General features: G+C 37.4%; 8 protein-coding genes across 10 annotated transcripts; 4 read left to right on the forward strand and 4 right to left on the reverse strand.

Moving 5' to 3' along the window:
- Positions 1 to 273: 273 nt before the first annotated feature.
- LOC124408344 (cytoplasmic phosphatidylinositol transfer protein 1) lies at positions 274 to 2,879 on the reverse strand. The gene is made up of 9 exons (XM_046885219.1): positions 2,787 to 2,879; positions 2,572 to 2,628; positions 2,113 to 2,261; positions 1,932 to 2,020; positions 1,744 to 1,751; positions 1,608 to 1,679; positions 1,429 to 1,527; positions 1,196 to 1,351; positions 274 to 1,084 (listed from the first exon to the last, which is right to left on the reverse strand). The coding sequence occupies exons 1-9, from the start codon at positions 2,811 to 2,813 to the stop codon at positions 830 to 832; spliced, it is 912 nt and encodes a 303-aa protein (XP_046741175.1). The 5' UTR covers positions 2,814 to 2,879; the 3' UTR covers positions 274 to 829.
- An 86-nt stretch (positions 2,880 to 2,965) lies between these two features.
- LOC124408345 (derlin-2) lies at positions 2,966 to 6,286 on the forward strand. Its single transcript, XM_046885220.1, has 7 exons — positions 2,966 to 3,225; positions 3,428 to 3,493; positions 3,585 to 3,752; positions 3,847 to 3,969; positions 4,059 to 4,222; positions 4,294 to 4,454; positions 5,899 to 6,286. The coding sequence occupies exons 1-6, from the start codon at positions 3,133 to 3,135 to the stop codon at positions 4,394 to 4,396; spliced, it is 717 nt and encodes a 238-aa protein (XP_046741176.1). The 5' UTR covers positions 2,966 to 3,132; the 3' UTR covers positions 4,397 to 4,454; positions 5,899 to 6,286.
- LOC124408343 (protein phosphatase PTC7 homolog) lies at positions 5,548 to 8,675 on the reverse strand. The gene is made up of 5 exons (XM_046885217.1): positions 8,092 to 8,675; positions 6,712 to 6,891; positions 6,417 to 6,615; positions 5,872 to 6,128; positions 5,548 to 5,739 (listed from the first exon to the last, which is right to left on the reverse strand). The coding sequence occupies exons 1-5, from the start codon at positions 8,315 to 8,317 to the stop codon at positions 5,690 to 5,692; spliced, it is 912 nt and encodes a 303-aa protein (XP_046741173.1). The 5' UTR covers positions 8,318 to 8,675; the 3' UTR covers positions 5,548 to 5,689.
- A 173-nt stretch (positions 8,676 to 8,848) lies between these two features.
- LOC124408335 (probable tRNA (uracil-O(2)-)-methyltransferase) lies at positions 8,849 to 11,434 on the forward strand. Its single transcript, XM_046885203.1, has 4 exons — positions 8,849 to 9,076; positions 9,194 to 9,286; positions 9,376 to 10,448; positions 10,517 to 11,434. Exons 3-4 carry the CDS (start codon positions 9,486 to 9,488, stop codon positions 11,408 to 11,410), a joined length of 1,857 nt encoding a protein of 618 aa, XP_046741159.1. The 5' UTR covers positions 8,849 to 9,076; positions 9,194 to 9,286; positions 9,376 to 9,485; the 3' UTR covers positions 11,411 to 11,434.
- Positions 11,435 to 11,658: 224 nt separating this feature from the next.
- Positions 11,659 to 13,320, reverse strand: LOC124408347 (60S ribosomal protein L23a). Its single transcript, XM_046885224.1, has 4 exons — positions 13,252 to 13,320; positions 12,519 to 12,796; positions 12,174 to 12,301; positions 11,659 to 11,989 (listed from the first exon to the last, which is right to left on the reverse strand). The coding sequence occupies exons 1-4, from the start codon at positions 13,283 to 13,285 to the stop codon at positions 11,728 to 11,730; spliced, it is 702 nt and encodes a 233-aa protein (XP_046741180.1). The 5' UTR covers positions 13,286 to 13,320; the 3' UTR covers positions 11,659 to 11,727.
- A 306-nt stretch (positions 13,321 to 13,626) lies between these two features.
- Positions 13,627 to 15,323, forward strand: LOC124408346 (lysophospholipase-like protein 1). 3 transcript variants are annotated; one of them, XM_046885222.1, is made up of 5 exons: positions 13,627 to 13,809; positions 14,018 to 14,142; positions 14,211 to 14,471; positions 14,587 to 14,885; positions 14,994 to 15,323. In XM_046885222.1, the coding sequence occupies exons 1-4, from the start codon at positions 13,710 to 13,712 to the stop codon at positions 14,815 to 14,817; spliced, it is 717 nt and encodes a 238-aa protein (XP_046741178.1). In that variant the 5' UTR covers positions 13,627 to 13,709; the 3' UTR covers positions 14,818 to 14,885; positions 14,994 to 15,323. The 3 variants fall into 3 exon arrangements, with proteins under 3 accessions (XP_046741178.1, XP_046741177.1, XP_046741179.1); XM_046885221.1 differs by having other exon boundaries at positions 13,628 to 13,809; positions 14,587 to 14,876; XM_046885223.1 differs by having other exon boundaries at positions 13,682 to 13,809; positions 13,997 to 14,142; positions 14,587 to 14,876.
- A 581-nt stretch (positions 15,324 to 15,904) lies between these two features.
- Positions 15,905 to 21,615, forward strand: LOC124408339. The gene is made up of 4 exons (XM_046885213.1): positions 15,905 to 16,416; positions 20,258 to 20,602; positions 20,673 to 20,910; positions 20,997 to 21,615. The coding sequence occupies exons 2-4, from the start codon at positions 20,263 to 20,265 to the stop codon at positions 21,601 to 21,603; spliced, it is 1,185 nt and encodes a 394-aa protein (XP_046741169.1). The 5' UTR covers positions 15,905 to 16,416; positions 20,258 to 20,262; the 3' UTR covers positions 21,604 to 21,615.
- Positions 21,616 to 23,043: 1,428 nt separating this feature from the next.
- Positions 23,044 to 24,598, reverse strand: LOC124408342 (RRP15-like protein). Its single transcript, XM_046885216.1, has 4 exons — positions 24,444 to 24,598; positions 23,731 to 24,265; positions 23,442 to 23,655; positions 23,044 to 23,343 (listed from the first exon to the last, which is right to left on the reverse strand). The coding sequence occupies exons 1-4, from the start codon at positions 24,496 to 24,498 to the stop codon at positions 23,209 to 23,211; spliced, it is 939 nt and encodes a 312-aa protein (XP_046741172.1). The 5' UTR covers positions 24,499 to 24,598; the 3' UTR covers positions 23,044 to 23,208.
- Between the last annotated feature and the right edge of the window lie 1,493 nt (positions 24,599 to 26,091).

Consider the following 26,091-nt stretch of genomic DNA (forward strand, 5'->3'; position numbering starts at 1 on the left):
AATATGGCAGATAAAAGTTTTTTTCTGTTTGTTTGTTTTTTTTTTTTTTACACTTGTTTTAGAATACTGTAAATTCTATTTGTGATATTGTGCAAGCCCATTCGCAGAATCGACGAAAGTTTTGGCAACAGTCGTGATCTGCAGGTTGCTGATGGAATGAAAGAAAAATAAAAGAAAAAAAAAGTCTAACAATGAAATAACATTTATTTTATATTATCACTGTAACACATACAAAAGCGATTATAGTTTTAACAGTGCGTAAGCTAATATTGTATCTTTTGATTTTTAAATTAAATTAAAAGGAACGATCAATTTGCCTTATTTTCACTGCAAAGGACAAAAATACTTATCGTGAATTACATCCACATGAAACGACATTATGTTGAAGCTGTATTCAATCCTAGTACGAACAAGGAATACCCGCAATATCAACGCCACAAAAATCGTATTAATACCGGTAGCGAAATTTCATCCGCGTGGCCGTACAATTGCATAAAAGAATGAACACCTCGCTATTCTAACTATACATTGCACTACATTTTGACTACAATAAACTCTGCGTGACAATTTACGTGGAAAGTATATATCTCACAGATTATTTTGATTGCTTGGATACTTGGAAATTAATCAATCTTTTAACGGGGAAAAAATTGAACTTTTTACAAATATCAAATTGTGCAGTGCGTGTTGTATACGAACACTCGAACGGTTCTCGGTTCGTCAGTAATAAATACAGTAATATACTTGTTATTTTTAGAACGTAAATAATCGAGGTGTGGCGATTGCTGGCTGCAAATCTCGACACATTTTCTAGGAGGTTTCCTGCAGGCTATGACCAGGAGAACCATGAACGATTTGCTGCTTCCTTTGCGGTTTCTTGGCTAGGCGATGACGGAACAGAGGTTGAAGGTGTAGTAGTTGCGGTGGGTGACATAGGTTCGGTAGGCTTGACATTGACTTTCTTGTTGGTTTCGGATTGCATGTTTGACTCGTATTGCCGTACGTCTTCCAGTGTCATTCCATACCAATCGTCTATCCACGCGAAAGCTTGTCGATGTCCAAGTAAAAGTATATCCCGTATGCACTGTGAAATATTTTTGAGCGTTAGAGTTATTTTTACAGTTCAATGTTGGGTTTGACTGTGCAGCCTTTAGCTAGAATTCTATTTAACAATTGGAAGGGAATAATTTCTCACTCTGTGAATGAACTCCTCGACTCGTGTCCTCATTCCCCACACGTCGAACGAGGCCTGGACCAATTTATACGAGCACATTATAGGCTGCGTAACATCTCTCCATCCTTCGACGAGAGGCCCTCGTCCAGTTACTTTCGATTTGAAGTATTTTGGATCCTAAGTAAAAAATGAGAGGTTGCATTCAGTTTCATGCGAATAACATATGACAGAGAGTAAAAGTCCAGGCATCATACCTCCTCCTCTTTGTAGTGTTTGGCAGCTATTTCGTCATACGCGATGTCAATGAAATCAACTTCCCGATGAATAAGTTCCACAGGAGTTAAATCTAAACACTATCCATTGACTAGATCTTAGCATCAATGACTATAACAGTGAAATATATATCATCCAATATTACAAGTGCATAACTCACGTTTTCATTCGAGCCATTGTTGTTTTCGTATCTGGTATTGATAGATATGTGAAATGTGGGTATGAACGAACACTGAAATACAAATACACCCGTTGTACAATGCATATTGGTATTTTAATGAAATTTTAATACTCACTGTGTAAACTGTGAAGATCGTCATCGCCCCATGCAACAAAATATTACATATTATTTCATTTGCAGGGAATGGAAAATTTTTCCAAGCAAATAGGGTAACGTTTGTGTGTTTTAAGGCACTTGGGAGTTATTTGTTGCCGATTTGAATTGAATCACCTTTAATTTCCAAAAAAAGTCAAAGCATCTCACCTGTAATTGTGAAAGGATAGTAGTTCCAAGCTTTTTCAGTAATGTAAAATATCTTCGGTACAAATGATTGGATCCAATACGGTAGTTTACTGAAATGAAGGAGAACGGATGACGGTTGAAACAATATAAAAGCACAGATGTTGAAAATTCCTTTGTTATTCATGAAGTAAGAATAAATTACTTTGAAAGATGAATCCTCTTCTCCGTAAATTGACCTGTTCCATGAGTGGCATGTTCGCAGGGCGATGTCTCAATAACTTCGACACCTTCATCAGAATCAGATTGCTCGTGACTGTGTCGCGCAATCATATACAATTGTCCGATTTGATACTAGAATGATAAACGATGAGAAAAATTTTTCAATCTTATTTCTCGAACATTATTTGCCAAATACAGTAACTAGGTCGTAGTTACTTGAATCGATATTTGAATTCTCACTCGTGAATGAATAATTGTTGATGCAAAATGTTTGGATTAATATATTTGTTTTAATGCACGATTATTCATTAAAATTAAATATAATAATACATGCAAATCAACATGTTTATATAGAATTACCGATAATCGTTGTGATATCAATTTTATTCATAATTGATTCGTGCATAATTAAAAAAAGAATTTTAAATTATAATCTCATTACCTCCTCCGTGGTAAACGGCATGCATATCCGATATTCCTTAGTCAACACCATCGTAATCTCGACAAGTTATAAGTTATATTTAATCCGACACGATTAGAAGTTAATCCTCCGATGTGAGATTGGTATATTTCAGTTATAAAATCGTAATGTAAATTGGGAAAATTTACCAGACGAAAAACAATTTTCGAAACTATGTATACCGCAAGTTCACATACGTGGTCTGCTGTGATGGGACGAACCATAGACGACGAAACACCATAAGATAAACAAACGCGAATAAGTATCAAAAGCAGCGTACTTCAAGCCGCGCTTATCTCGACAAGAATCGACGTGAAAGAATCGATACATCGTTACAACTCATACGTAGCTCACTTCGCATTGTACGTAATATATGTACTACGTGTGTATTTATATTACGTGTACCAAATTGAAGTGACTGACAAGTTTTTCTGTGATGTGGACAATGATTACGTTATGATAACGCGAAAAGATGAACGACAGGCAATTGTAAAATAGGAAAGAGAATAGCCTGTCAGAGGGTGGAAATATAACTGTCATTAAATGGCTTATCAAACGTTTAGGCAGGAATACCTGCAGATGCCCGTGGTGACACGGGCTTATACGACTGCTTGTGTCATCACAACTCTAGCCGTGGTATTAATACGTATTTTATTATCGTCGTACGAAATTTGATCTATTGGCGAATTATTTTCCATCAGAGTTTATCCGATTCCCGATTTTATTCAGATTGCATGTTACCCTCGCGATTCATGTACTTGCTAGTATTGACAAAACGTACTTCATTACGGCGAGGTTAAATTTGTGAAAAATTTAATTTTTATTCTTTTTCTTACAGCAATTGGACCTTGTCTCTCCATTCCAATTATACTTCAATCCGATTTTAATACTGAAACAATATCAGGTAATTTTCTCAAACAGTTTCTATGATAGAAAATATAAATATCGTTTCACAGAGAGTTAATATCTCTGTCTTGTTAATTATACTTTTGCAGTTATGGCGACTGATCACAGCTTTCCTATTCTTTGGGACGGTTGGATTTAATTTCTTCTTCAATATGATATTCACGTATCGCTATTGTCGGATGCTGGAAGAAGTCTCGTTTCGCGGTAGAACCGCCGACTTTGTTATGATGTTCATATTCGGTGGCATCTGCATGATCGTATCCTTGTCTATGAACGTTTCGTCTCTGTTTCATTTTGTTATTGTTTCATTTATATTGCCTTAGTTGAGTATTATTCCTCAATTTCTTACAGATATTTGCATTTTTTGTTAATTTATTGTTTCTTGGCCAAGCACTCACCATCATGTTGGTGTACATATGGTCAAGACGGAATCCTTTTGTCAGAATGAACTTTTTTGGACTTCTCAACTTTCAAGTACGCTTTCAGATAATTAAATTGGGAAAATAGAAGCAAATTCGATTTTGATTTAATCGACTCATTGCAATTTTTTACATTTTACACAGGCGCCATACTTGCCTTGGGTACTCTTAGGATTCTCCGTTCTATTAGGCAATGCAATTTGGGTCGATTTGATCGGAATGGCGGTAGGACACATGTACTATTTTGCTGAAGATGTATTTCCACGACAAAATGGTGGTTTTCGCATACTCAAGACTCCTCAGATATTGTGAGTTATTTGGATTTACCGACTGTCTTCAAATTAAGGTCATATTTCTCAAAATAAATTTTTGTGTTCAGAAAAACGCTGTTCGATGCACATACAGAGGATCCAAATTACACACCGTTACCTGAAGATCGGCCGGGCGGTTTTAACTGGGGTCAAGGTGCTAACGTGCAATGATTCGTAGACGAGTTCGCCGAATTAACACCATATTATTATCATCACCCGAGCGTTTCAAGTAAATCCTTCTGTTATTTTCTTGTCATATATAATCGTTACTTCAATTTCTAAATATCTTGTTCCACGTTGACATTTTCTAAGGCCAATCAAAAATTGAGTAATAACGGAAAACTACTCGAAAGAGTTCCTGCCGTTACTTTTATAGAATCACTAAATCCATTGGAACGACAATCTTATGTTCCGATTATACCGTAAATCTTACGTACAAGTAGCATAGGTAGTTATGGTAATAGAGTATGATTGAATGATCGAACGTTGTGTTGCTGCCATAATTGGATGATATTGAAGGCATTAGGAAACAAGTTTCCGCAATTTATCTTACATGCAATTCTCAAATTATATAATTAGATGTTGGTAGTAAACTTGAATAATCGTTTGGAAAACCTGATTGAAAACATGGCAAGTATTAGTTTGCATCTCAATGGTCTATGTAAGTTTTGTCATAATATATTTATATTTGTGTAAAATTTCTTACTATCTGTGATTTAGCTATAAAAATAAAGTATCAATTAAAATTTGACACGCGAAATGAACTCGGAAGTTTTTGCATCAGATAATGCCAGGATGATTCTGAGGCTTTAACACTGATAGTTATGAATTCATGTGCACAATGTCTAACTAGAAATAGAATCTTTCCAATTAACCATTAGAGCTCAGCTACAAATGTAAGCAGTATATTTTATTGATAACATCAGTCCATGACTATAATTTCTTAAAATCAAACTTACAGTGCAGAAAATAAAAAAAGGCAATCTTCACATTCTTAAAACCATTTTCCAAAGATCACCTTTAACACTGGTACAATCAACAGCACCTTATCAAAATATTTAACTATTACCGTGTAAGCGTTAATTTGTTCATACCTCGCAACATTTGGTTTTTGCCGTTAAACGTTGTGGATATACAGTTAACCGGAGTCTATTATATTTTCGATTGTCTTTTGAATAGTTAAGGTAATTCGACATTTTATCAGACTTCCATTATTAGCTATTTAAATAACGATTTGCCCACTATTCATTTTTTACATGCATAACACGTTCGTTGTATAGTAAACGTTAATTGAGTGTCTGAAATGAATTCATTAGAGTGAATCATGATTTGAAAAATCATTTATTTAGATTTAAATAGTAATAGGTCAGAATATTGGGATAGAATGATGTGCAACTTAATACATATATGCAATGACATGGACTATAATACAATGATCAGGGCTCTATTATACACATTTTTTAGTTATATCGCCACTGTTGCTAGAAGCACCGTGATATCATCTGGTTTACCACCTGTAACAAATAAATATTTTGTTTTTCATGTTCTCTGAAGTGAAAATATTGCATGAAAGTTTCGCAAGAGCAAAGTACGTGTTGAGATCGGTGCAGAGTGAGCGATGGCTTCGTTGAATGCCGAGTACTAACCTATAGCATCTATTCCATTTTCTCTAGCATTTTGGGCAAATGGTGACATAAAAGCCCCGTCGAACGCAAGACTGCGGGCCATCCAGGCTATTGAATTGGCAACACCCTGCAATTTCGTAGGATCACGCTCTCCTTGGACTTTGCGCATCTCAGTGACTAACAACTGGTCAGGTACATTGTCGAAAACTCCGTCAGTTGCTAAAAGAATAACATCCCCATCTTCCACGCCAAAGCTGGAAGTGTCCGCAGCTTCGGGCCTATAGAAATATTACTAAACTTGTAAAATATTGTCGGGTTCAAACTTCTAGCAGGGAATCGGCATATCATACACGCATATAATTGTTTGTATTTAAAGTTTAGATCCCGAAATTATAATCCAATTGTAAATAGCGTGAAGTTTGTTAAAGAAAGAAAGGTAAAAAGAATAAATATAAAATAGAGAATAAAAACACCCTATTTATAATTATTCAAAGTCTAATTATTAATTATGTCAACTGTATTTGGGATTCAAAAATGGCATTTAATGTAAATTAATTGTTTCTCACCTATCGCTAAGTACCAACCCACTGTGGCCAGGAGGTGGTGACGACAATTGAAACGGAGTGTTGAAGTAGTGCTGCTGTTCCGATGAACGATGGACTACTTCTCCTCTCCTAACGACCACGAATCCACTGTCTCCTATATTAGCTGCATAAATGCTGCTGGTCTCTTTATTTAATACTATGACGCACGCGGTGCTGCTGCCTAAATTTAATATGTTTAAAAGGAGATGCATTAGTGTCTGAATTTCAAGTATAAAGTTTGACAATAATATTGAGTATATTTTTAAATAATCCTTACCGGGTATGGGCTGCTTATTTTCCAATAACTCATAGTAGCTACGCGCCAGTAAACCTGCAGGCTCTGATGGGGTAAACCTACCCATTGTGACTAGCCTTTCACAGGTTCTCATTAGAAAATTTGAAAACTCTCCAGGATCAATTCCATAGTGTCTCCACCCACCTACGCCGTCGGCGACACCTGGTATTAATAAATAATTGCATGATAACTTAGAATTATTAACTGAAAGTCCTACATCGAATTTTTGTTTGTATGATACTGAGGTAAAATTTCATGTTGGTTGAAAATAACAAAAATTATTGCAGACATATAAGACTCGGTAAAAACAAGTCGGGGAAAAATGGTTGGCAGAAATATAGAGTATATCTAATTCCGTCGTGTTTGTGTAATAATATAGCCACGTAACGAGACAAGTGAATATCTATACATATTTCACTGGTCACAGGATCGCATCTGTGCATCGCTCACGTGCCGCGAAATAACGTTTGATGTTTCTTTTTTAACAGAAACTAAAAATAAACTGACTTGTGAATGTGAGTCAATTTTGGCAGCGTGCATTTAAGGTAGAGGGGAGGAGGGGTAATATTTATAAGTTTTGAATGGTTGCCACAGTGTCACACGCTTGGAGTTTCATTGTTGTCACACTTTTTTACTCTCTCCGAATACAGTATATATGCGTATTCTTAGACAAAACAATATTTTTTTTCAATCCTAGGTTACATTCGACGAGCGAGATTCAACATAAGCAGATGCTATTATTATTACTATTATTGTTGTTATTGAGTAATTTTGTAAAAATTAGATATTTACTGTGAAATTATTATTTATGCGCTGAATATGAGTCAAAGTTTATCAGCATTGCTTGTTCACATTGAATGGACTTTGGAGTGGCAAATCTTTCTACAGTCCTGAATTCTTCTACTTTCGTTCTAAAATCTTTTTATTATTATCAAACAACTTTGAAAACTCATAGCTGTGAATCTTCATCGTAAAAACACATTGAATTCCCAATCAATCGGATTACAGAGGATATCGTAGCTGCGTCAGATAAACAGAGACTAATTAAAATAATCTATTTCGTCCAATCGTGTAGAACATGGGCATTGATGCTGTTGAAAGTCATCACTGTTGTGCAATAGGTCAGAATAATGTTTGTATACATTTTGAAATGCAAAATTAGATAATGTTTGAAAAATACGTATTGGTAGTCGGTGGGCAAAGCACTATACGGAAAACGTATCCAATTATCGGTATTACAAGATTTTATTAGTAGGTAAAAATCGACGATCAGCTGACAAGATCAATCTAAATACATGTAGACGAGTTTCACTGACAAGTGTGATGATATGCGTGATTATTAGGTTGATTCGTATCGCTTACCAAGCACTTCGACAGTTTTGAATTTAGCGTTGAACCAAGCATCGTCCCCGAATTGTCCTTTACGTATTCTGCCGCGAGCAAAGTCTTTCGGAAATCCACATACCGCAGAGACGAAGGATGCCTCTCGTCGTTTATTGGCGCAAGGGTCGGTGCATGCCGTATAATTTGATATTCCGTTCCATAACGCTCGAGACAGCAGCCTCCCAGTCCAATAAATGGACTGCATTATACAATTGAATTAAAACTTTGACACACGCATGTCTTCAGGTTCCAAAGATTAACGTTGCATAAGAAATCGAAATTAATTAATATCTCATGTTTAATCTCGTTGGTTATATTTTAGGCTTCGTCAGGTACCGCGGTTCAGCGTAAATAATTCAATCGACACTTGCAAATTTCTCGGACAAACAACCTCCCCGATGTTACCGTTTACTCCGACAACGTTTTCTTTCCGTCGCAAATCCCCAGCAAAGACAGACCCAACCACCACCACCCCCGCTAATTTCCCTTCGCGATTCTCTCTCTTAGATCACCAACAAAACATTATACGAGATCGAAATCGCTACTAGAAAATCCAGTCTTAACCTTGACAAGAATTTTCAACAAAGGGCATACACGTGATGACAATGAATTGTCAACTAACCTAGATACTCGTCAACCGCTGATTTTCCGACATGTTATACTTGTGACTACCGTCTAACTAGTCGGCTAAGTATGTATCCACTTTTGGGGCGACGTGCGTGTCTCGTCTGTGGAGGAACGTCGTGTTTTATTGCGTAAACGTAAAATTATTCGAACTGATTTAATTCGAGCGATAATATTGCACCGATTCTTCGATATACGTTGCGGCAGAATGGTAATGGTTAGTGGATTAATGCGAGGATCTGCAACCAATTCATCGAAACAATTGTATAAATATTTACTGCGAGAATGGCGCAAGCTTCCTCGGGGTGCGCAGGAATATTATAAACACTCAGTCAAACAAGTTAGTGTAAATTTTCAGCTCGTGTTTTCTTATCATTTTTCCAGTATACACTACTCGTATAATTATCGAGCATAACCTAGAATTGGAATTCAATTTTAACAGACTTTTTATTTACAGAGCTTCAAGCAACACGCGAACGAACCAGATGCTGAACGGGTCAAAGAAATCATAGAAAAAGCTTACGCAGACTCGAAATGGGTTATGAACAAGGTAGAATTAACTTTAGTTGCCGTTATAGTCATTGCATTTTATTAGATTTCGCTTACCTCTTCAACAGTATGATCATTTTTATTTTTCAGTATACCAAAGATTCTGGACAAGCCTAAAGTGATGTTGAATCCGAACTTCATCCATCTACTTTGCTTCCTTTTTATAATTGCGAGCCAATAATCTCGATAGGACAGGAAAGATGAATTATGAATCAGTAGTTTCTCACGACGGTGTTGGTACCTGCGACTTCTGGAAGGCAGCAAAAATATGGCTCAACAATGCTCATGTTGTGAACCGCAGAATATTGACAGTAAAAAAATTGCTTTTTTTCCAGTCAAATGCCGAGATTCAATCTATCCATTCATCTCAATGGATCAAGAGACTGGCGAGTATTGCACAACTGTACAAGAATTGTGCAGCCCCTAGCGAAACAGATCATTTACTAGCATTAGAGTTGGAGGCACCGTGCAGTGAATTCTTAAGTGATGGACTTGACGATCCCTTAAACAATGGATCATTTATATCCCTTCAAAAATTACTTCCCCGTAATCCAGAGAAATTTTCACATACACTGCAGTTGGCAATCATTAACAAAGCAAATGGACGAATTAGCTTTTTTTCTCATTTCCTCGAGGAGTCTAAGCAATCTTTAGGACCCAAATGGTCGTACAGGATGGAACATGATGCAGTACTTAGTAAACTTTCATTGTATGTTGATGGGAAAGAAGAAGTATGCGAAGATTCTAGCTTTAAGTGGCTGAAGGAACAATTTTTTCCACGTTTTGTCAAGTGGGCAAACTCTGATAGTCCTGGTAGTAGTCTAATATCAGGCTCCTTGAATTTAATTTCCGCTGAGAAATATGCAATTTTATACAACAAGTTGAAAATAAAATATGGTACTGAAATGGTTAAAGTCTGGCCTGAAAACACCGATCCTGCAAAGTTTGTCTACGAAGATGTCGCCATCGCAACTTATCTTTTGCTCATATGGGAGATGGAAAGAGCAACGAGAGATATTAAGGAGAAGCAATCGTTTGTTGATCTTGGTTGCGGAAATGGTTTGTTGGTGCATATATTGGCCAGCGAAGGGCATCCGGGATTCGGTATCGACCTACGAAAGAGGGGAATTTGGGATTTATATCCTAAAAGTACTCGCTTAGAGGTACATTGACATTTATATGCACAAAACTTAATCCAGAGGCTAACAAAGCATTTATGCTTATTTTTCAGGTCCGGACAATAGTACCTTCGGCATCGAGTCTCTTTCCTGAAATCGATTGGCTGATAGGAAATCATTCAGATGAACTGACTCCATGGATACCTGTCATAGCTGCACGTAGTTCTCATCGGTGTCGATTCTTTCTTCTACCTTGCTGTGCCTACGAGTTTAATGGACGAAAATACCAGAGAGATAGCGCAGCTAAGAGTCAATACTTCGAATACATGAATTATATAAAAAATGTTTGTCAGCAATGTGGTTTCAAAACTGACATGGATAAACTAAGAATTCCATCCACAAAAAGAATTTGTCTAATTGGTAGGGACAGGATATATACCAAGGATCGAACAGATGTACAAGAAGCTGCTATTCGGGAATTGATCAATGCCAGGTCTGCTAGTAGAAAAGATAACGTAACGGATTCTTCTGATCCATCTGATCAAAGTTTGTGGTCAGCAGATTTCAAACCTAGAGAAAATGTAGAACGAGTAAGAAATTGCACTAAAATTGACAGAGGACTTATTTCTGACATAGTTAACTTAGTAGCGGAACAACTTTTGTGCAAAGTTCGGATGATAGATATACAATCGTCAAACGAAAAATGGAATGCTGGGGGTCAAATAGAATTGAGCGAGGTTGCGCGACTGTTACCTCAAGAAGCATTGAAAGAACTAAAGAGTGAATGTGGTGGCGTACAAACGTTATTGAAAAATAATAGCCATATATTTCAAGTGATACAGGGAAAGGTTCAGTTCAGAGTACCTGGCACTCGTATAGATGTAACGCCGAAAAAAAATAAGCGAAACAATTCTAAACTTGCAAAGAAGACAAAGCCCTGTTGGTTTTACCTGAATCACCCTAATGGATGCCCGCTTAATGAGGAAATATGTTGTTACAAACACTGACTGGAAATAAATTGAATCAATGTATGTGTTTTTTACTTATTAGCATGAACTATATCATAAGTAAATGATTATATGCTGGTCAGTCGATGTGCCGACTTTTTAATGTCCAGATTCCTGACGGCAGTTTTAAGAGTTTACTGAATTTTTCAGTCAATTCAGAATTTTAGAACTCGCCAAAAATCAGTCTACTCTGCGATTTTTAGATCCATGAAAAACAATAATGGTACAGAGAAAGAAAAAAACTTGAATGACCTGTGAAGATATTTATTATCTTGACAGTGTTTTTTCAATTTTATACAAGTACACAATTAAGGTGTTTATATGATGCCGATTTTGTTAGCAACATCAAGGGCATCGTAGTCACGTGCCAATCGAACGTACGCTTTCTTCTTGCCATCTGGCCTGATTAAAGTGTTCACTTTAGCTACGTCGATGTCGTAGAGTTTCTTGACAGACGCCTTGATGTGATATTTATTGGCGCGCGTGTGGACAATGAAGACCAAGGTATTGTTGTCCTCAATTTTCTTCATCGCAGCCTCAGTTGTTAGTGGAAACTTGATGATATTGAAAGCATCCATGCTAAAAATAACGAATACATTATTGAATACCATGTTTAAGTTGTAAATTGACCGTTCTCTTACAATCAAATTGCTCAGAATTGTGTTTATTTTTTCTATTTCATGAGTATCAAAGAGATTCCCACACGAAAAATCATCATCAAAAAACGGAAGACAAATTAATGGACAAAAAGTAAAACGTTTACCGGTTTCTGTTGGGCACAGATTTGCGTGGATACTTGGGATTTCTCGGCGGCCTGAATGTCTTTGGCCGATGGAAGTGCACCGACGTCCGAATCTTTCGAACACGGGAACCGTGTACACCCTTCAAGATCTGGAAAGAAAAAAAGTTAGGATCAATGATACTGCTTAACGAACTGAAACATTGTTATAAAAGGTAAGTAAGCATTTAATCAGTTCTGTGTATCAAATTTTGTTTTCATACTATCTCAAAGAGATTCCCACACATGAATCATCACGTATTATAATCATAAACAAAGTTTAGACTTCGCCGATAGATATCAAACACATTCCAATCCCACATGTCTTACCTTCTTTTGTGCCTTAAGCGCCTTCTGCACTGGCTTGGAAGGAGCCTTCCCACCTTTGGGAGTCTTTTTCGCAGCGACATTCTTCTTCGGCTTGGCGATAGCTGGCTTGGATGCTGCAGGTTTAGCAACAAGCTTAGCAGCAGCTTTGGCAGCAGGCTTAGCACTCGCTGGCTTCTTGGCGGCAGGTTTGGCTGCAGGCTTGGTCACCTTTGACGTCGAAGCAGCTGCAGCGGGCTTCTTTTCTGTCTTCTTCTCTGCCTTCTTCTCGGCAGGCTTGCCTGGACATTTAGAAAATATATTAGATATGCCTTGCTTCTGGGATTTAACATCAAACAATTTGAGTTCGTATAATGTTGGAAAGGAGATGGTCGATGTTGCCTCTAATGCGGTCGGTAAATGACGTATGATTTGAGGGTTAGGACATATCGCCTCATGACGCCAAAGAACGATAGTTTTGTTCTTGATTTTTGATTCGAGCTGATATTGAAGATTTGCGTTGACTGGTTTTTTTTTTTAAGTAAACGGCATAAACAACACTTCGAGAATTACCATGTGGTTACAAATGAACGACCGCGTGGAGGAATATTTGTCAGTATATCATTCGCGTTCGATTGAATCGTTTTTGAATATCTACCGATGCGCATTTGTGACTAAGAAAAAATCCTTTTCAAAACCTTCGCATCGTCCATTCGCAACGCATACATTATTAACCATAAATAAGGTAAAGTCTTACTTGGTTTTTCCGTGGGCTTCGGTTTCGGAGCCATTTTGATGAAAAGGACAAGAACACCGAGCGGAAGAGACGGCGCTGATTGTCGCTCTATAAACTCTCTAAAATCTTTCGACTACGCAAGTTGTTGACTAGCTAAAAAGTACAACTGACGTAAAAAGTTGTAATAACTTGATAAATTAGATTTCACGCAACGGGCTGATTAGGAAAAATATTTATTGCGCGAATTTATTCTCACAATTTTCATCAAAATAAAGGCGCGATGCATTTGATGTGGAATTTTGCACGCCACTAGTGTAGTGTATGAGGAGTGGAAATTTATTAGTTAAGTCAAAAACATTCGCCAATCAGATGTTACACTCATACAAACCATGAGCATCTATGGCTAGTAAATTAATCTCCAATTTTATTCAATCCAAAGTATTGCACGGACGTAAATTCTTTTAGATTTTTGTTTATCAATGAACAACGTTATGGCAGCAGCAGCAAAAATATCTAAATTGCACACGATTCAAGCCACAGCCAATCATACTGCTACATTGATTTTTTTTCACGGTTCAGGTAATAATTATCTCAAAGCCGGAATACGATGCAAACTGTGTAACCTCAAATCTGATTAAACTGAATCATTAGCTACGCACCGCAAAGTACTTTCTTAATATTATGCTGTATCGATCGACTTACAACTAGGGCTGAAATATTTTCATAAGATTCCTAGCTATGCTTAGGATTGCCAGTCATTTTACAGTATGAATGTATTTTCTTCCAGGAGATACCGGAAACAACGTGAAGGATTGGATAAAGCTTTTAAATAAAGAGGAACTGAAGTTTCCACATATTAAGATCGTCTATCCTACCGCACCACTTCAGCCATACACTCCCAATAACGGAGAGGTGATAAGTTGACCTAAATCAACGACCCTTCTTTTCAACGCGTCATTTAACGCTACTTCCGTTTTCAGCCAAGCAATGTTTGGTTCGATCGTTCGGCAATATCCAAGTTTGCTCCGGAACTACAGGATTCTATCGATTCCATGTGCTCCGAAGTGTCGGGCTTAATGGAGAAAGAAATCGCTTCCGGAATACCCATCAACAGAATAGTTCTCGGTGGTTTCTCAATGGGAGGAGCTCTGTCGTTGCATATGGCTTACAGGCATAGGACATCGGTTGCTGGGTGCTGTGCCATGTCATCTTTTTTAAATGACAACTCTTTAGTTTATGATGTATGAAAGTAATTACTGCAAGAATAAGTTACTCAGTTATTTATAATCTCTGAGATATCCTACGGTCTTTTACTGCCGCCGTCTCATTCGATAACTTCAATTTATTCTGTTACAGGCTTTGAAGACTGCCGCTACTGAAAACACTCCGCCACTTTTACAATTTCATGGCGTACGTGACGATTTAGTCCCCATTGAATGGGGGGAGGAAACATTCAAACTTCTTACAGACTTAGGCGTAAAGGGGGAATTTGTACCATTAAAAAATGCGTATCACGAACTAACTAAGCTTGAAATTCAGAAGTTCAAAGAATGGTTGCTCAATGTTATTCCAGAAGAATCCTCTTAAGAATCTCATTATTTTGTAAACCAGCCTGAACCTGTCTACATAATGGAAGAGAGTTTAAAGTAACAAAGGTAACCTACTATAACTAGATCAAATGTTGTAAAGAGAGAACTCAAACTTTAATTCCGATACGAAAATATTTAAATTGTGTCAGGTACAGTTCATCTTATATTTTTCAGGTTCAAGGATCGTGATATTTTACATCAATAGAAAGAAAAGCATTAACTTGCTTGCACCTCGCAATCCTATAGTTAGGAAAAAATATAAACTTGCACCTTGAAGAATACCACAATTTTTATAAATTTTCGGCAAATCCTTTCGTTTTCATTTCTCATTTCGGTTGATGCACGTATGCATATATACGATTGTACATAGAATTTTCTGTGAATTATTCTAAGCGGAGCAACAATTGTGTACATAGTAGCCACGAATGATATACAAAATAGGATTAAAACGGGTTTTCTAAACACAATACACACCATGTACAGCAATACAATCCATGTCGTTTCCTTAATCTTTTGTAATTTTTAGTACCTTTGAACTGTGAAACGGTTGACAAACCGTAAAAGTGAAAATTTCATGGTGAGTAAATATATTACGAAAATCGCTCACGTTCGCGTTATAAATTTATCACGTCGTAGCTCGTTTAAATACAGCAGTTTGTTTTTCAGCATTAAAATCACGTAGAGTATTCAACAGAGCTGTTCAAACTTGGCTTTGGTATGGCATCTTGAATCGATCTGTTGCGCAATTTGTTCAATAATAAATTTGACAAATGATCGGTGTATGTAATTACAAAACAATCCGCATCACGGAAATGGAGATGACAGCATAACGAGTGTTCTGATTACACAGCATTTGATTACGAAGTTGCATACAACTGTAATAAAATTCTATCACAATACGTAAAGTTTTTTACGATTGAGAATTTTGCGTAGCTGCGGTTCAAAGTATAAAAAAAAAAAAAAAAAAAAAAAAGAAAACGAAATTATCATTTGCTCACCGAATGATAAACAAGTTATTTGTTATTCAATTAATTAACAATCAGTTATACCCTCGACGCGATTAATCGGGCGTTTGAATGCTCTTTTCTATAAATCTTAGGTCAACGGAAGAAATCGACCCCTGCGCAAAGTGGTAAATACGGGTTGTTAAATAGCGGAGTGGCACGACGCCGGCGTCGCGACGTCTCGTCGACGAGACGAAGAGGAGGAACGACGTCGGTTCAACGCCTACGAAAAAGAAAGGGACGGCGATCGACCAACGACGCCACCGCGAAACTACCACCATTCTAAAATACCGTGACGACGACGCAGTTGGACGCAGTCAGAACTCCAAGTCGCTTGATAAGTCAGTCGGTAGTTGGTGGTGGCTGCGGCCTGCGGTAGTTCTGGATTCCGGTCTCTGATTTCCGATCCCGATCCCTCGGAAGAAAACATCCCCCATCATCTGAGAGGAACCGGAGCCGAAGACGCGGCTGTTTTCGGTTTTCGTTATGTAACAGGATCCCTTCTCCAGGGAATTCACCCTGATATCATGGAGGAGAAGCCTCCACCCCTAGAGGAGTAACATTCGAGTGTTTATAAAGACATAATCGAGGAGGTGAGTGACTGATATTCCTCGTTTTCTCACTCTCATACATACTATTGCAAATTATTAGACAAATTTTATTACCCATGAGACTCGAGGGTTTAGTTTTATCCGAGGTGTCATAACGTTGAAATGGAATTTTTTTTTCTTATAAACGTGTCAAAATATTCTTCCTTATTCCTATCACCGTTCACTTGGTCTCTTATTATTTGACATGCACATATCTACGTATAATGTACGTGATGCAAGTACATACTGCACATGAAGTTTATTCAGCTGACATCTTAGACATTTCATATCATCGAACTCGTGAAAAAATTGCCGACCTTAAATAGCTGCAGGACAGCTGACATGACTGTAGAAAATACGATTATCAAAAGGGTGCGAAATGAAGAAATTGTGCTTTAATCAGTTTTCAGACAAACTGGATTATGATGATTTCAGCGGCTTCCGTAGCTCGAAATAAAACTGAAATTATGACCGCGTTAAAACTGACACATAATCTTCGATCGCAAACTCGCCAGCTGTGTTTTCTGTATATGTTTGTTTCTTATTCGTGAGGCTTTTTACAGTGTGGATGTTTGTATATGTATATATCACGTAAACTATATATGTAGGATATGGTCAGTTCACCGTAGTCTTATCAGTCATAAGGTGATAAAACGAATTATTTTTTTTTTAATTCTTATTACGAATTAGCTTGAAAAAGAGTCAAATAAAGGAGGAGAGAAAATTAGAATTTGAAAGTGTAATAAATCGTGGGTGATAATCGGGAAGGTGAAAGGTCTGATAAAACATCACTGCTATAACGATAAATTCTGATTACCAATATCAGTTACAATTCTTACACGTAGATTTTTTTTTCTCTCCGAAGAATGTTATTACGCGCGTCTGTTTGTATTATCGATTTATATATAGTTAAAGCGCGAATAACAATTTTCTTTGTTCTACGGGTGAACTGCTAATTAACCCAACTATGTATAATATTCGCATTGATTATTAATAATACTCATGTAAGTATAAATTCAAATATTATTAGGAACGCCAAGGGCTCACGGGATGATGCATATCCGCTTGTTTGACGCTATTTTGGCGCTCTATAAATCATAACATTCATCATTCTGATCACGGACAAAAGTTTGGATGAAGTATTACGTTTCTAACGCTCTGAAAATCTTAATTAATTAATAATACCGACACAGCAGCAATAGAATCACAATATGCGACTGAATGCCGATCGATCGTTATGAAACCGTGTTAGGAAACACTGTAGCTGCGTCGATTGTAAAATTGTAAACAAACCGTATGATCCCACCAAATCCGTATAATTTATTAACGAATCTATTAGCCTAACTATGTATATGTTATGTTAACGTGAATTAGTAATTTCACAATTCTGAAAGCCTCGGTTCGTGCACCCTGAAGCGAAATATCCTAAATAATAGATGATAATAAACGTCGGATAGTATTCCATTTATATTAACGTTAACATGTATGTTAAGGTTAACTAATGATACGTATTTATTCGTCGGCTTGATTTTTTCTTACAATTGTCACTCGAAACGACAGCGAGACGATATAATCAATATTCTGCGGAACAATACCATCATTCAGGAATGACAACGCGGTCATTTTAAATTTCCATCACACTGAAGTTAGCAATGTTATCGTAACGATTCATGCTGAGGAAAAACCGTTATTTTGGAATTATGAAATTTTCTGTAATTCACCTAGTTCCTTGAAAATCATTATATAATTAAGAAAACAGCGATTTATTCCCCAATGTTTCGTTACGATAACGTTACTAACTTCAACCTCGTAAATTTACAGCAAATGCTGCTCCATTAAAATTCGTTTTACAAATGAGGTTGAAGTTAGTAACGTTACTGTAACGATGCATATTTAGCAAAAATCATTGGTCTTCACACCTTTAGGAATATTTGAAATTTAACAAACCATGATAAACAAAATATAATCTTATTTTAAAAAGCCAAATCCTTGAGAGTCGTTCTAAAATTGCGCAATAATGATTTTTTCTTTAATGTTGCTTTAAATCGTTACGTTAACGTTACTCACTTCAGCTTCATTTTTACAAAGCGTCTGTCTACTCTTCGCACACTACAGATTATGCGTAATTTCTACATTAGTAGCATTAATTGGTAACTACCCACGCCATAATTCTCGCCCATTCTTGTCTTATGCGTGTAATATAATTACCGTACTTATGTATGTACGTACGTAAAACATCACGTATCGTAATGAGACTTGCGATATCGAGCAATTGCAGACATTTTAAGAAAGCCGATCAGCTAATCGACTCACGTATCGCAACGGCTGACATCGGACACAATAGTCACTTTCACTCGCAATATAATCTATCCCTGCGGGCGTAGTGAAAGATCTAATGAAAAGTGCATTAATAAAAATTAGCCCAAAGCTTAAATCATGTTGAAGTTAGTAACCGTACCGTAACGATTCGTGCTGAGGAAAAACCGTTATTTTGGAATTATTTGAAGCTCAGTAAACCGTAGTAAAACAAAACATACTCATATTTTGCAATCTTAGTTCATTATAAATCATTGTAAAAATATAAGTGTTTTTTTTTCCCAATGTTTCATTATGATAACGTTACTATAACTTCAACCTCATAAGATTCACTTATCTTTAAGCGTAGAATTACACAAAATCTGTAGTGTGTAGATTATTGAAACAAACGCACAATGCCCTGTATTTGAATTCCATGTAACACGGTCCAAAGATAACGTTAATATTGTACTAATGCGGTTATTCCAAATTCTCGTCAGTATGTATACATGGTACAATGAATTTCATCATGGGGGCTAAATCAATGCCATGAGTAAATTTGATTAACTCATCGTGTGTTCACTTGGATAGGTTGTATATGTAGGTCTCATTGTTGGTTGGATTACGTTCGTACACATCGTCGATGCGTTTTTGGCTTGTTCACACGTTAGAGAATATTCGGAGGAAGTAACGTACGTACGAGCAGTGTATCTATTTTTATCCACCAGTTCAATTTTCACATTCCAGGCTTCGCGTTGTTCGTTTAAATTTTCGAAACGAACCACGATTCGGTTTCGCCAAAATAGGTACGCAGGCTTAGTTTATTAGCGATACTGGCAGATAGCCATTTGGCGCCTTTGGTACTTGTGCATTATACCCACGTGTCTACACACATTTACCTCTATACGGTACTACATTTGAACCGCATTGCGGTTTGAAATCAGCGGTCAAGGTGAAATTCGATCGCCTCGTGGCGAGAATTTTGCTAAAAAAAAAAAACAGAACAAAAAACTTACGGGTGTACGTATGTGTTATATAATTATTATTTATGCATGAGCACGGTCACACGGTCACATGCGTGATGGTATTTCAGTGGCCTACAGGGTATCAATAATTGTGAGACGGGACGTGACCAATCCAAAGAGGTTCTCGTTTAATTGCGGCAAACGGTAAACAAATGTCGTTAGAAAATATCTTACTTCACGATGGAGTGAAACAATCGCATTTTGCTCTTTTATATTTAATGCGTTACGATATTTGAAAAATCCTTCTTGAATTTTGATGCATGAAACTGACCTCAAATACGTGACAATTTATATACCTGGAGGATTCCTTGAGGATTAATGATGCGAATGATATTTCGCCGACAGATAGGCAACTAAAGTTACATTGGTGTAGTTATCGGGTATGAAACGTATAAAATGTAACTTCGGTTGCCTATTCGCCGGCGAAGCATCGTTCGCATCGTTAACTCTCCAGGAATCCTCCCGGTATTTACTTCAGAACGAGCAAACGAACAGAAAGATAAAATGTCGGTTTCAAATTTCAGGTGAGATGAGCAGCAGCAGCGGTGGCGGAGGATTCGGCGTCGGCGTCGGAGTCGCGGGAGGTCCGGGCCTCGCCGCCGCTCAGCAGGGTCAGGGTGTCGCGGCGCTTTTAGTCATGCTGGCCGTCCTCTGCTTCATATTTGCCTACTGTTGTTGGGGCGCTCCGTTCTGCAGGTCTTTGTGCAGAAAGCACTGCTGTTGTCGCCTCGAGGATCCGGAACCGGATCCACGGTTTGGTAGCACGGATCAAGCGATGGTCGCAACGCCGACGATCATCCTCCTTCCACACGGAAGAATGCTGGTCGTTGACGGGACTGTTTTTACGCAGTTTCAAGCCGATACCACAGGTAATTTGTAATTAAGCTTGTAGAGGTAAAATCGAACGACGTATGTATTTTTTTTTACCATCGTTTAAAGGTTTGGATCTCGTCGAGCTCGGGGAGAGCGTTATTCGAGCTCAACGAAATCCCAGGAGTTTGAACCGGCACCAACTCAGGAGCAGTCAGGGTAGCATAATGGAGATGGACGCTGAAACACCCAGCAAGGAGAGCCTCGGTTCTTTGGGAGGCTGTTTCGCTCCGCCTACCTACGAGAGTATTTACGGAAAGGACGAAGGAGACATGCCGCCATCCTACTCGGACATACTCTTGCATAGGTGGGGTGTACACTGGGTTGGGTTAATTTTTCGAATGTAAATAACTGTACGCAGTCGTTTTATAAACGTTTTATGCAACATTTCAGGTTCGGGAACCTCCCCTACGAGTTAGACGTGCAAGAGTTTGCTCAGGACGGGAAAGAAGAGATCGAAATGCAGACGCTGGAAACGCGGCCGCGAGTGATTGAGAACCCAGCGAACGTGCAGGGGAATAATTTTTATTACGCTGGTATTGGCAGTTTTTCCACGCCGAATTTCCCCCAGCAAAATGTCACTAGGAATCCAACTTTGACAGATAATCCACTGGACGAGTATTACGCCGACGTTAATTTGAATGCCTATACAATATCCACTGGCATGATCGGATCTCACGATTACGACCGCGAGGCCGGAGAAAATTACGTACTTCGTAACGAAAGTAGCAACGAAAGTTTTCATAATATTGTGCACAACGAAACTGAGATACTAAGTGCAGATCATCAGTTAGGCGTTAGCAGCTTAAGTTACGTTAACGAAAACTTGAGCAACAACTCTGCCGGAGCCGGGGAATCATTGAGGAATCGTTACTCTTCGCCGAGTAGAGATACGAGATATGATCATAGATCGGTCCTTTCGGAACCAGGTTCATCCGACGAGGGTGAGCCTGCAGGAGACTTTGGTACACTACCTGACATTCGAGAGAGCAGAGTGTGAACAAACAAGAAACAAATAAGATGAACAATCGATATTATTGCATTGAATTTAATATTTATTATGAGATTATATAACCCGTATTGATTATAATATTATCGAAAGAGGGCGAAAGAATATTGAAGACACTCGTTGCATTACATTATTATAATACTACAAGGGCGAGAGTGGACTCAATGAATGGTCGGATCAGCATCGAAACTTTGTTCGGAGGTACAAGGTACCTGGATTTTTACTTTCGTAGATTGAATCGTTTTTACGTTCCTTTTTTTGTTACTTTCCGCAACATCGCTGGTAGTCGCACATTACCGAACGGATTTGAACGGCATCTGTTACATGTGTGCAAGCTGCAATACTGCAAACATCGTAGCTGTTCCGTATATCGAGTTGCATACTCGTTAGGCACTGCCGTGCTTTGTTTCTGGGTCAGATTCACGGATCCATATAAATCGCATGTGTGCATGCATACATGCGACTAGGCGCGAAACGTGCCGTAGAGTATGAATTGAAACCATATTGTGAACGCAGAAGTGGTCGATAGTACTCGCAGAATAATTTCATTTTCACGAGAGAGTGATGGTAGCTACAACATTAATATTGTGAAATATACAAATATATATTTTGGTATTTCATTAACCGACAGTTCGTAGTATAATTAGGTATATGCGGCTGAATATGCTTAGGAATAATAGGTATACATACATACACATAAATTCATCCACCCAATGATATTTGTTGATACTCAAGAGTTGCTCGCAATCATGATCATCATTCAATTAATAGGAAAGTTCGTAGAATACAAACCGTGTGCATTCCGAAATCCGAGGGTTGAAATCTGTATATTTATTTCTTCGTTTTAGCCGATGAGAGAGGAATGATATCCGTATGGATGTTATACGTTTACAAGTATATTCGTACGATTTGTTTTGCGCGATGGATGAATGACCCAAGGTCTGAAAAGATTGTTGTAAGGCATTCCAGTTTGGCAAATGTGTCACGATCGTGTTTCGCCTGGGTGAAATTTGGCTGAACTTAATTATCGTATTCCATGAATCAAATACTCTTTCGGTCGAATGGTTGATTAATCAGGGCTGAATGGTTGATTTGAAGTAATTTAAAGTTTCGTAGTCATGAAAGTTTACGAGAATGGGCAATGTGTACAATCGTAAAGTCTGTTACCAAAAAATTAGATATACCCGATCGAAGCGTAATTTGAGAAATGTTACGATTTTAATGTTCATCAAGATGTTACAATTATAAAGACGAGAATAAAATAATTATGTATATTAAATATTTAATATCTAGCTGTACTATATTATACATACACACAATAAAATCAAACTGAAAACGTTTGTACAAATAGCGATAGTATACCTTGTACAAAATTGGTATACATTTCTTTTCAACATTGAGTGGTTCATTTAGGTTTTTTTCTTTGTGAATAATATATTTCCATCTTTCTAAATACTTGACGTACTGGTTGCCCAAGCAAATTCTATTTCATCATTGTACGCTGTTGTTGCAACGTCAATATTTTAATTAATGTTATTTATTCGGCTTTGATATGAGCCTTGTAGTTCTTCACTAATTGTTTATGGTTTAGAAGACTCAATCATCGCTGTCCATTTCTTCAGGGGCGGACGAATCCGCTTCATCGTCCTCTGCATTTTTGTCCCAATCTTTCAACTTTGCTCCCATCATGAAATCGTCCCTCAGAACATTCCACGTTTTTTCGTTATCGTCCTTTAACAGACATGAAAATAAATATCTCAGATTTCGATACGCAGGCGATTTGGCTGACGTAATTCGTACAATTACATGGACATTTCAAAAAATGATACCTTTTCCATTTGCATGTCGTTTTGTTTTTCAGTTTTAACTGGACCGTCAACGGAGATGCTCTTAGTACCACCCATAAGAACGTCTAAGAATGCCCGTTTGTCAATATTTTTCAAAACCATTTCACGTTTCCTTTCCAGTGGTCCGGCTTCTTCCAAACGTTTGTCGATATCCTTTTGCTGTTGGCGTACAGCATTGAATAACTGTACTACACCCCTGAAATATACAGTAAAACTTTGTAGCGCTGCCTATCAGCATAACATAAAGTTGTTCATCCGCTATAAAACTTACTTTGTCGCTATTTTCTGTAATGTTCTTTCTCGTTCTCTATCAAGCGGCGTAGGTTTTACCCTAATTCCAAGATCTATCTCTCTTCTTTTCCTCATACCATGTTCCGCCTCTTTTTCTTGCTTATCTTGGCTTGTTTTCAATTCTTTTGATGCTTCTTCCGTAACACTCTTGTCATTCCCGTCGACTTCAAAACCAGGGCTATCTATTTTAGCTTTCGGTACTACATCGCACAATTTTTTCGCCTTTGATAAAACTATGGTTGTCTTGCGTTTGGGCTTTTTTGTTCGTAATATTTTTTTCATCGCGTCTGCCCACCCGGGATTTCCTATGGATTTGTCATTATCGCTGTCGGAATTTGGGGCAGTCAAATCGTCCTTTTCTTCCACAGAGTCTGATTCTGCATCATTACTCCCCGATGCATCTTCTATGTCACCTTCATCCGCACTCTCGACAATATTTTCCTCGGTGTCCTGACCTGAGTCCACGTCCCCATCGTCCGACGATTCAGCCTTATCGCTTACGAATCGTAGTTCAACTGGATAAAACAGAAAATTTTCTGTTAGACTAGACGTTGAAAAAATAAAATGTATAACTCCTACTATTTCATTGAGTTTTATGTGTAATTCGAAGCAGTCTGCATTGTGTATGTTGATTACATATAACCTAAAAATTATTGATACGATTAAAGCAAGCGGCTTACGATAAAAACTTACTTTTCGGTTTTTTAGGCGACTTGTTCATTCTTTCTGCCGTTTCTAACGCAATCATTGTTTTAATGATGTAGACCTTGTTCTCAAATTTGATCCTACGACATTCACGCGCGCATTGATGCCTGTTTTAACCGCAATCTACCACGTGGAGTTGACAATCGCTATCGAGCATTTTCGATATGTGCTCAAAATGTGTATGTCGTGAAGTTCGAATGAAATTCAAGACGAGTCATTGATAAATTTACAGTTGTTTTACCCGCTTTCTTTTACCTCTAATTGCAAGAATGTCAGAACGCTTTTATTAACAATATCAACAACGTGCAAATCGTATCTTGACTTCCGATTACTTGTCAAATTTAAACGAGTTTGAAGTTTACTATTTTCAAGTCACTATCTCCTTGATTCAACAATAATTTTTAAGGAACTATAAGATTCCGAAATAAGAGTGTGTTTTGTTTTATTATGGTTTGGCTGATTTTCAGACAATTCAAAAATCGTGAAATAACGGTTTTTCCTTAGTATGAATCGTCAAGATAACGTTACTAACTTCAACATGATAAATTAAAAAATTAAAATATTCTTAATTTAGAAATTGTATCATGCACGCTTTGTAGTAATTGTAGTAGTATTAATATCAAGTCCGTGCCAAGGCTAGATTATAAATGTGAACGGTTCACAGGAGCAAAATGCAATTACAGGTGAGGACTGAGAGTTTCAAGCCACATCAAGTTTTGCTTCATGACACAGACATTCCAGGATCCTCAATCTATTCCAGATCCTTGATTGTTACAAAATATGCTCAGTGTTTACGTGCCCAGGGCTGTAGCTGCGGTTCTTACGTTTTTTGAATCCAAATACACGTAAAACAGACTGAGGGTAAGATTCCCATGATTAATCATCGATACAATTGACTGTTACAACCAATTTCTATGACAATTGAAGAGTGCCGTTGAACATCAATGTTCTTTTAACCACTGGTAGCCAAAAATTAGGACACGAAGAAGCAGAACTAAAGCAATGCAATTTTCAATTTGGGTCTGGCTTCAGATTTTCCATTTTTAAATTTGTCATAATGAAAACATACTTGAGAACAAAGATAAGTTTCTGTACAAGTTGAAGTTATAAAAGGTCCTGGAAAACTTTATGAGACGCAAATATATTTATGGGAAATTGCGAATTAAAAAAAATTTATTCACTGCAGCGGGTAAAATTGAGACAAACATTATAACGGGTAGGTATTAAACATAATATTCTATACTATCTCCAATATTTTCTATTACGCATCGGTATGTAAAACCCTCATCCTGAACGAGCTAATTAGGGTAAAAAATTTTTGGAATGAAATAAAAATTTTCATTCATATATTTGTGTGGAATTAATAAATAATAGTCTGATCGAAATTCGGAATTTTTGTAATTCAGCATATAAAAAATAACAATTTTGTCGTGTAATATAATGTAATTGTAATTTTTTATATGCTAAATTCAGATGAGTTTCGACCAGATTTACAGTCGCTTCTGTCATCATCTCGAATTTATATTCCTATATCATTTTTGTGTGATAGATGTGAAATTGACAATTTTAGTTCGATATTACAGCCGTTAGGGTGGCGACGCGAAGTTGGTCGCGAGTGGTTCTGAAAGCGCGGTAA

The sequence above is a fragment of the Diprion similis genome, chromosome 7 (assembly GCF_021155765.1).
Source record: "Diprion similis isolate iyDipSimi1 chromosome 7, iyDipSimi1.1, whole genome shotgun sequence".
In the NCBI taxonomy this organism is placed as follows: Eukaryota; Metazoa; Arthropoda; class Insecta; order Hymenoptera; family Diprionidae; genus Diprion; species Diprion similis.

Excerpts from the sequence above, each read along its gene's own strand:
- LOC124408344 (XM_046885219.1), bottom strand. The coding sequence starts at position 2,813 with ATGGTTCGTCCCATCACAGCAGACCAC. Across the intron at positions 2,262-2,571 it reads TGCCGTTTACCACGGAGGAG|TATCAAATCGGACAATTGTA; the intron begins GTAATGAGATTA and ends TTATCATTCTAG. Across the intron at positions 1,085-1,195 it reads TCGAGGAGTTCATTCACAGA|TGCATACGGGATATACTTTT; the intron begins GTGAGAAATTAT and ends AATATTTCACAG.
- LOC124408345 (XM_046885220.1), top strand. The coding sequence starts at position 3,133 with ATGGCTTATCAAACGTTTAGGCAGGAATACCTGCAGATGCCCGTGGTG. Across the intron at positions 3,970-4,058 it reads TTGGACTTCTCAACTTTCAA|GCGCCATACTTGCCTTGGGT; the intron begins GTACGCTTTCAG and ends CATTTTACACAG. Across the intron at positions 4,223-4,293 it reads CTCAAGACTCCTCAGATATT|AAAAACGCTGTTCGATGCAC; the intron begins GTGAGTTATTTG and ends TTTTGTGTTCAG.
- LOC124408343 (XM_046885217.1), bottom strand. The coding sequence starts at position 8,317 with ATGCAGTCCATTTATTGGACTGGGAGGCTGCTGTCTCGAGCGTTATGG. Across the intron at positions 6,129-6,416 it reads GGGTTGGTACTTAGCGATAG|GCCCGAAGCTGCGGACACTT; the intron begins GTGAGAAACAAT and ends ATATTTCTATAG. Across the intron at positions 5,740-5,871 it reads AAATGGAATAGATGCTATAG|GTGGTAAACCAGATGATATC; the intron begins GTTAGTACTCGG and ends TATTTGTTACAG.
- LOC124408335 (XM_046885203.1), top strand. The coding sequence starts at position 9,486 with ATGAATTATGAATCAGTAGTTTCTCACGACGGTGTTGGTACCTGCGAC. Across the intron at positions 10,449-10,516 it reads CTAAAAGTACTCGCTTAGAG|GTCCGGACAATAGTACCTTC; the intron begins GTACATTGACAT and ends CTTATTTTTCAG.
- LOC124408347 (XM_046885224.1), bottom strand. The coding sequence starts at position 13,285 with ATGGCTCCGAAACCGAAGCCCACGGAAAAACCAA. Across the intron at positions 12,797-13,251 it reads GAAGCCCACGGAAAAACCAA|GCAAGCCTGCCGAGAAGAAG; the intron begins GTAAGACTTTAC and ends CTAAATGTCCAG. Across the intron at positions 12,302-12,518 it reads CGCTTAAGGCACAAAAGAAG|ATCTTGAAGGGTGTACACGG; the intron begins GTAAGACATGTG and ends TTTTCTTTCCAG.
- LOC124408346 (XM_046885222.1), top strand. The coding sequence starts at position 13,710 with ATGAACAACGTTATGGCAGCAGCAGCAAAAATATCTAAATTGCACACG. Across the intron at positions 13,810-14,017 it reads GATTTTTTTTCACGGTTCAG|GAGATACCGGAAACAACGTG; the intron begins GTAATAATTATC and ends ATTTTCTTCCAG. Across the intron at positions 14,143-14,210 it reads ACACTCCCAATAACGGAGAG|CCAAGCAATGTTTGGTTCGA; the intron begins GTGATAAGTTGA and ends TTCCGTTTTCAG.
- LOC124408339 (XM_046885213.1), top strand. The coding sequence starts at position 20,263 with ATGAGCAGCAGCAGCGGTGGCGGAGGATTCGGCGTCGGCGTCGGAGTC. Across the intron at positions 20,603-20,672 it reads GTTTCAAGCCGATACCACAG|GTTTGGATCTCGTCGAGCTC; the intron begins GTAATTTGTAAT and ends CATCGTTTAAAG. Across the intron at positions 20,911-20,996 it reads TCGGACATACTCTTGCATAG|GTTCGGGAACCTCCCCTACG; the intron begins GTGGGGTGTACA and ends GCAACATTTCAG.
- LOC124408342 (XM_046885216.1), bottom strand. The coding sequence starts at position 24,498 with ATGATTGCGTTAGAAACGGCAGAAAGAATGAACAAGTCGCCTAAAAAA. Across the intron at positions 23,656-23,730 it reads TTACAGAAAATAGCGACAAA|GGGTGTAGTACAGTTATTCA; the intron begins GTAAGTTTTATA and ends TGTATATTTCAG. Across the intron at positions 23,344-23,441 it reads ACGACATGCAAATGGAAAAG|GACGATAACGAAAAAACGTG; the intron begins GTATCATTTTTT and ends TGTCTGTTAAAG.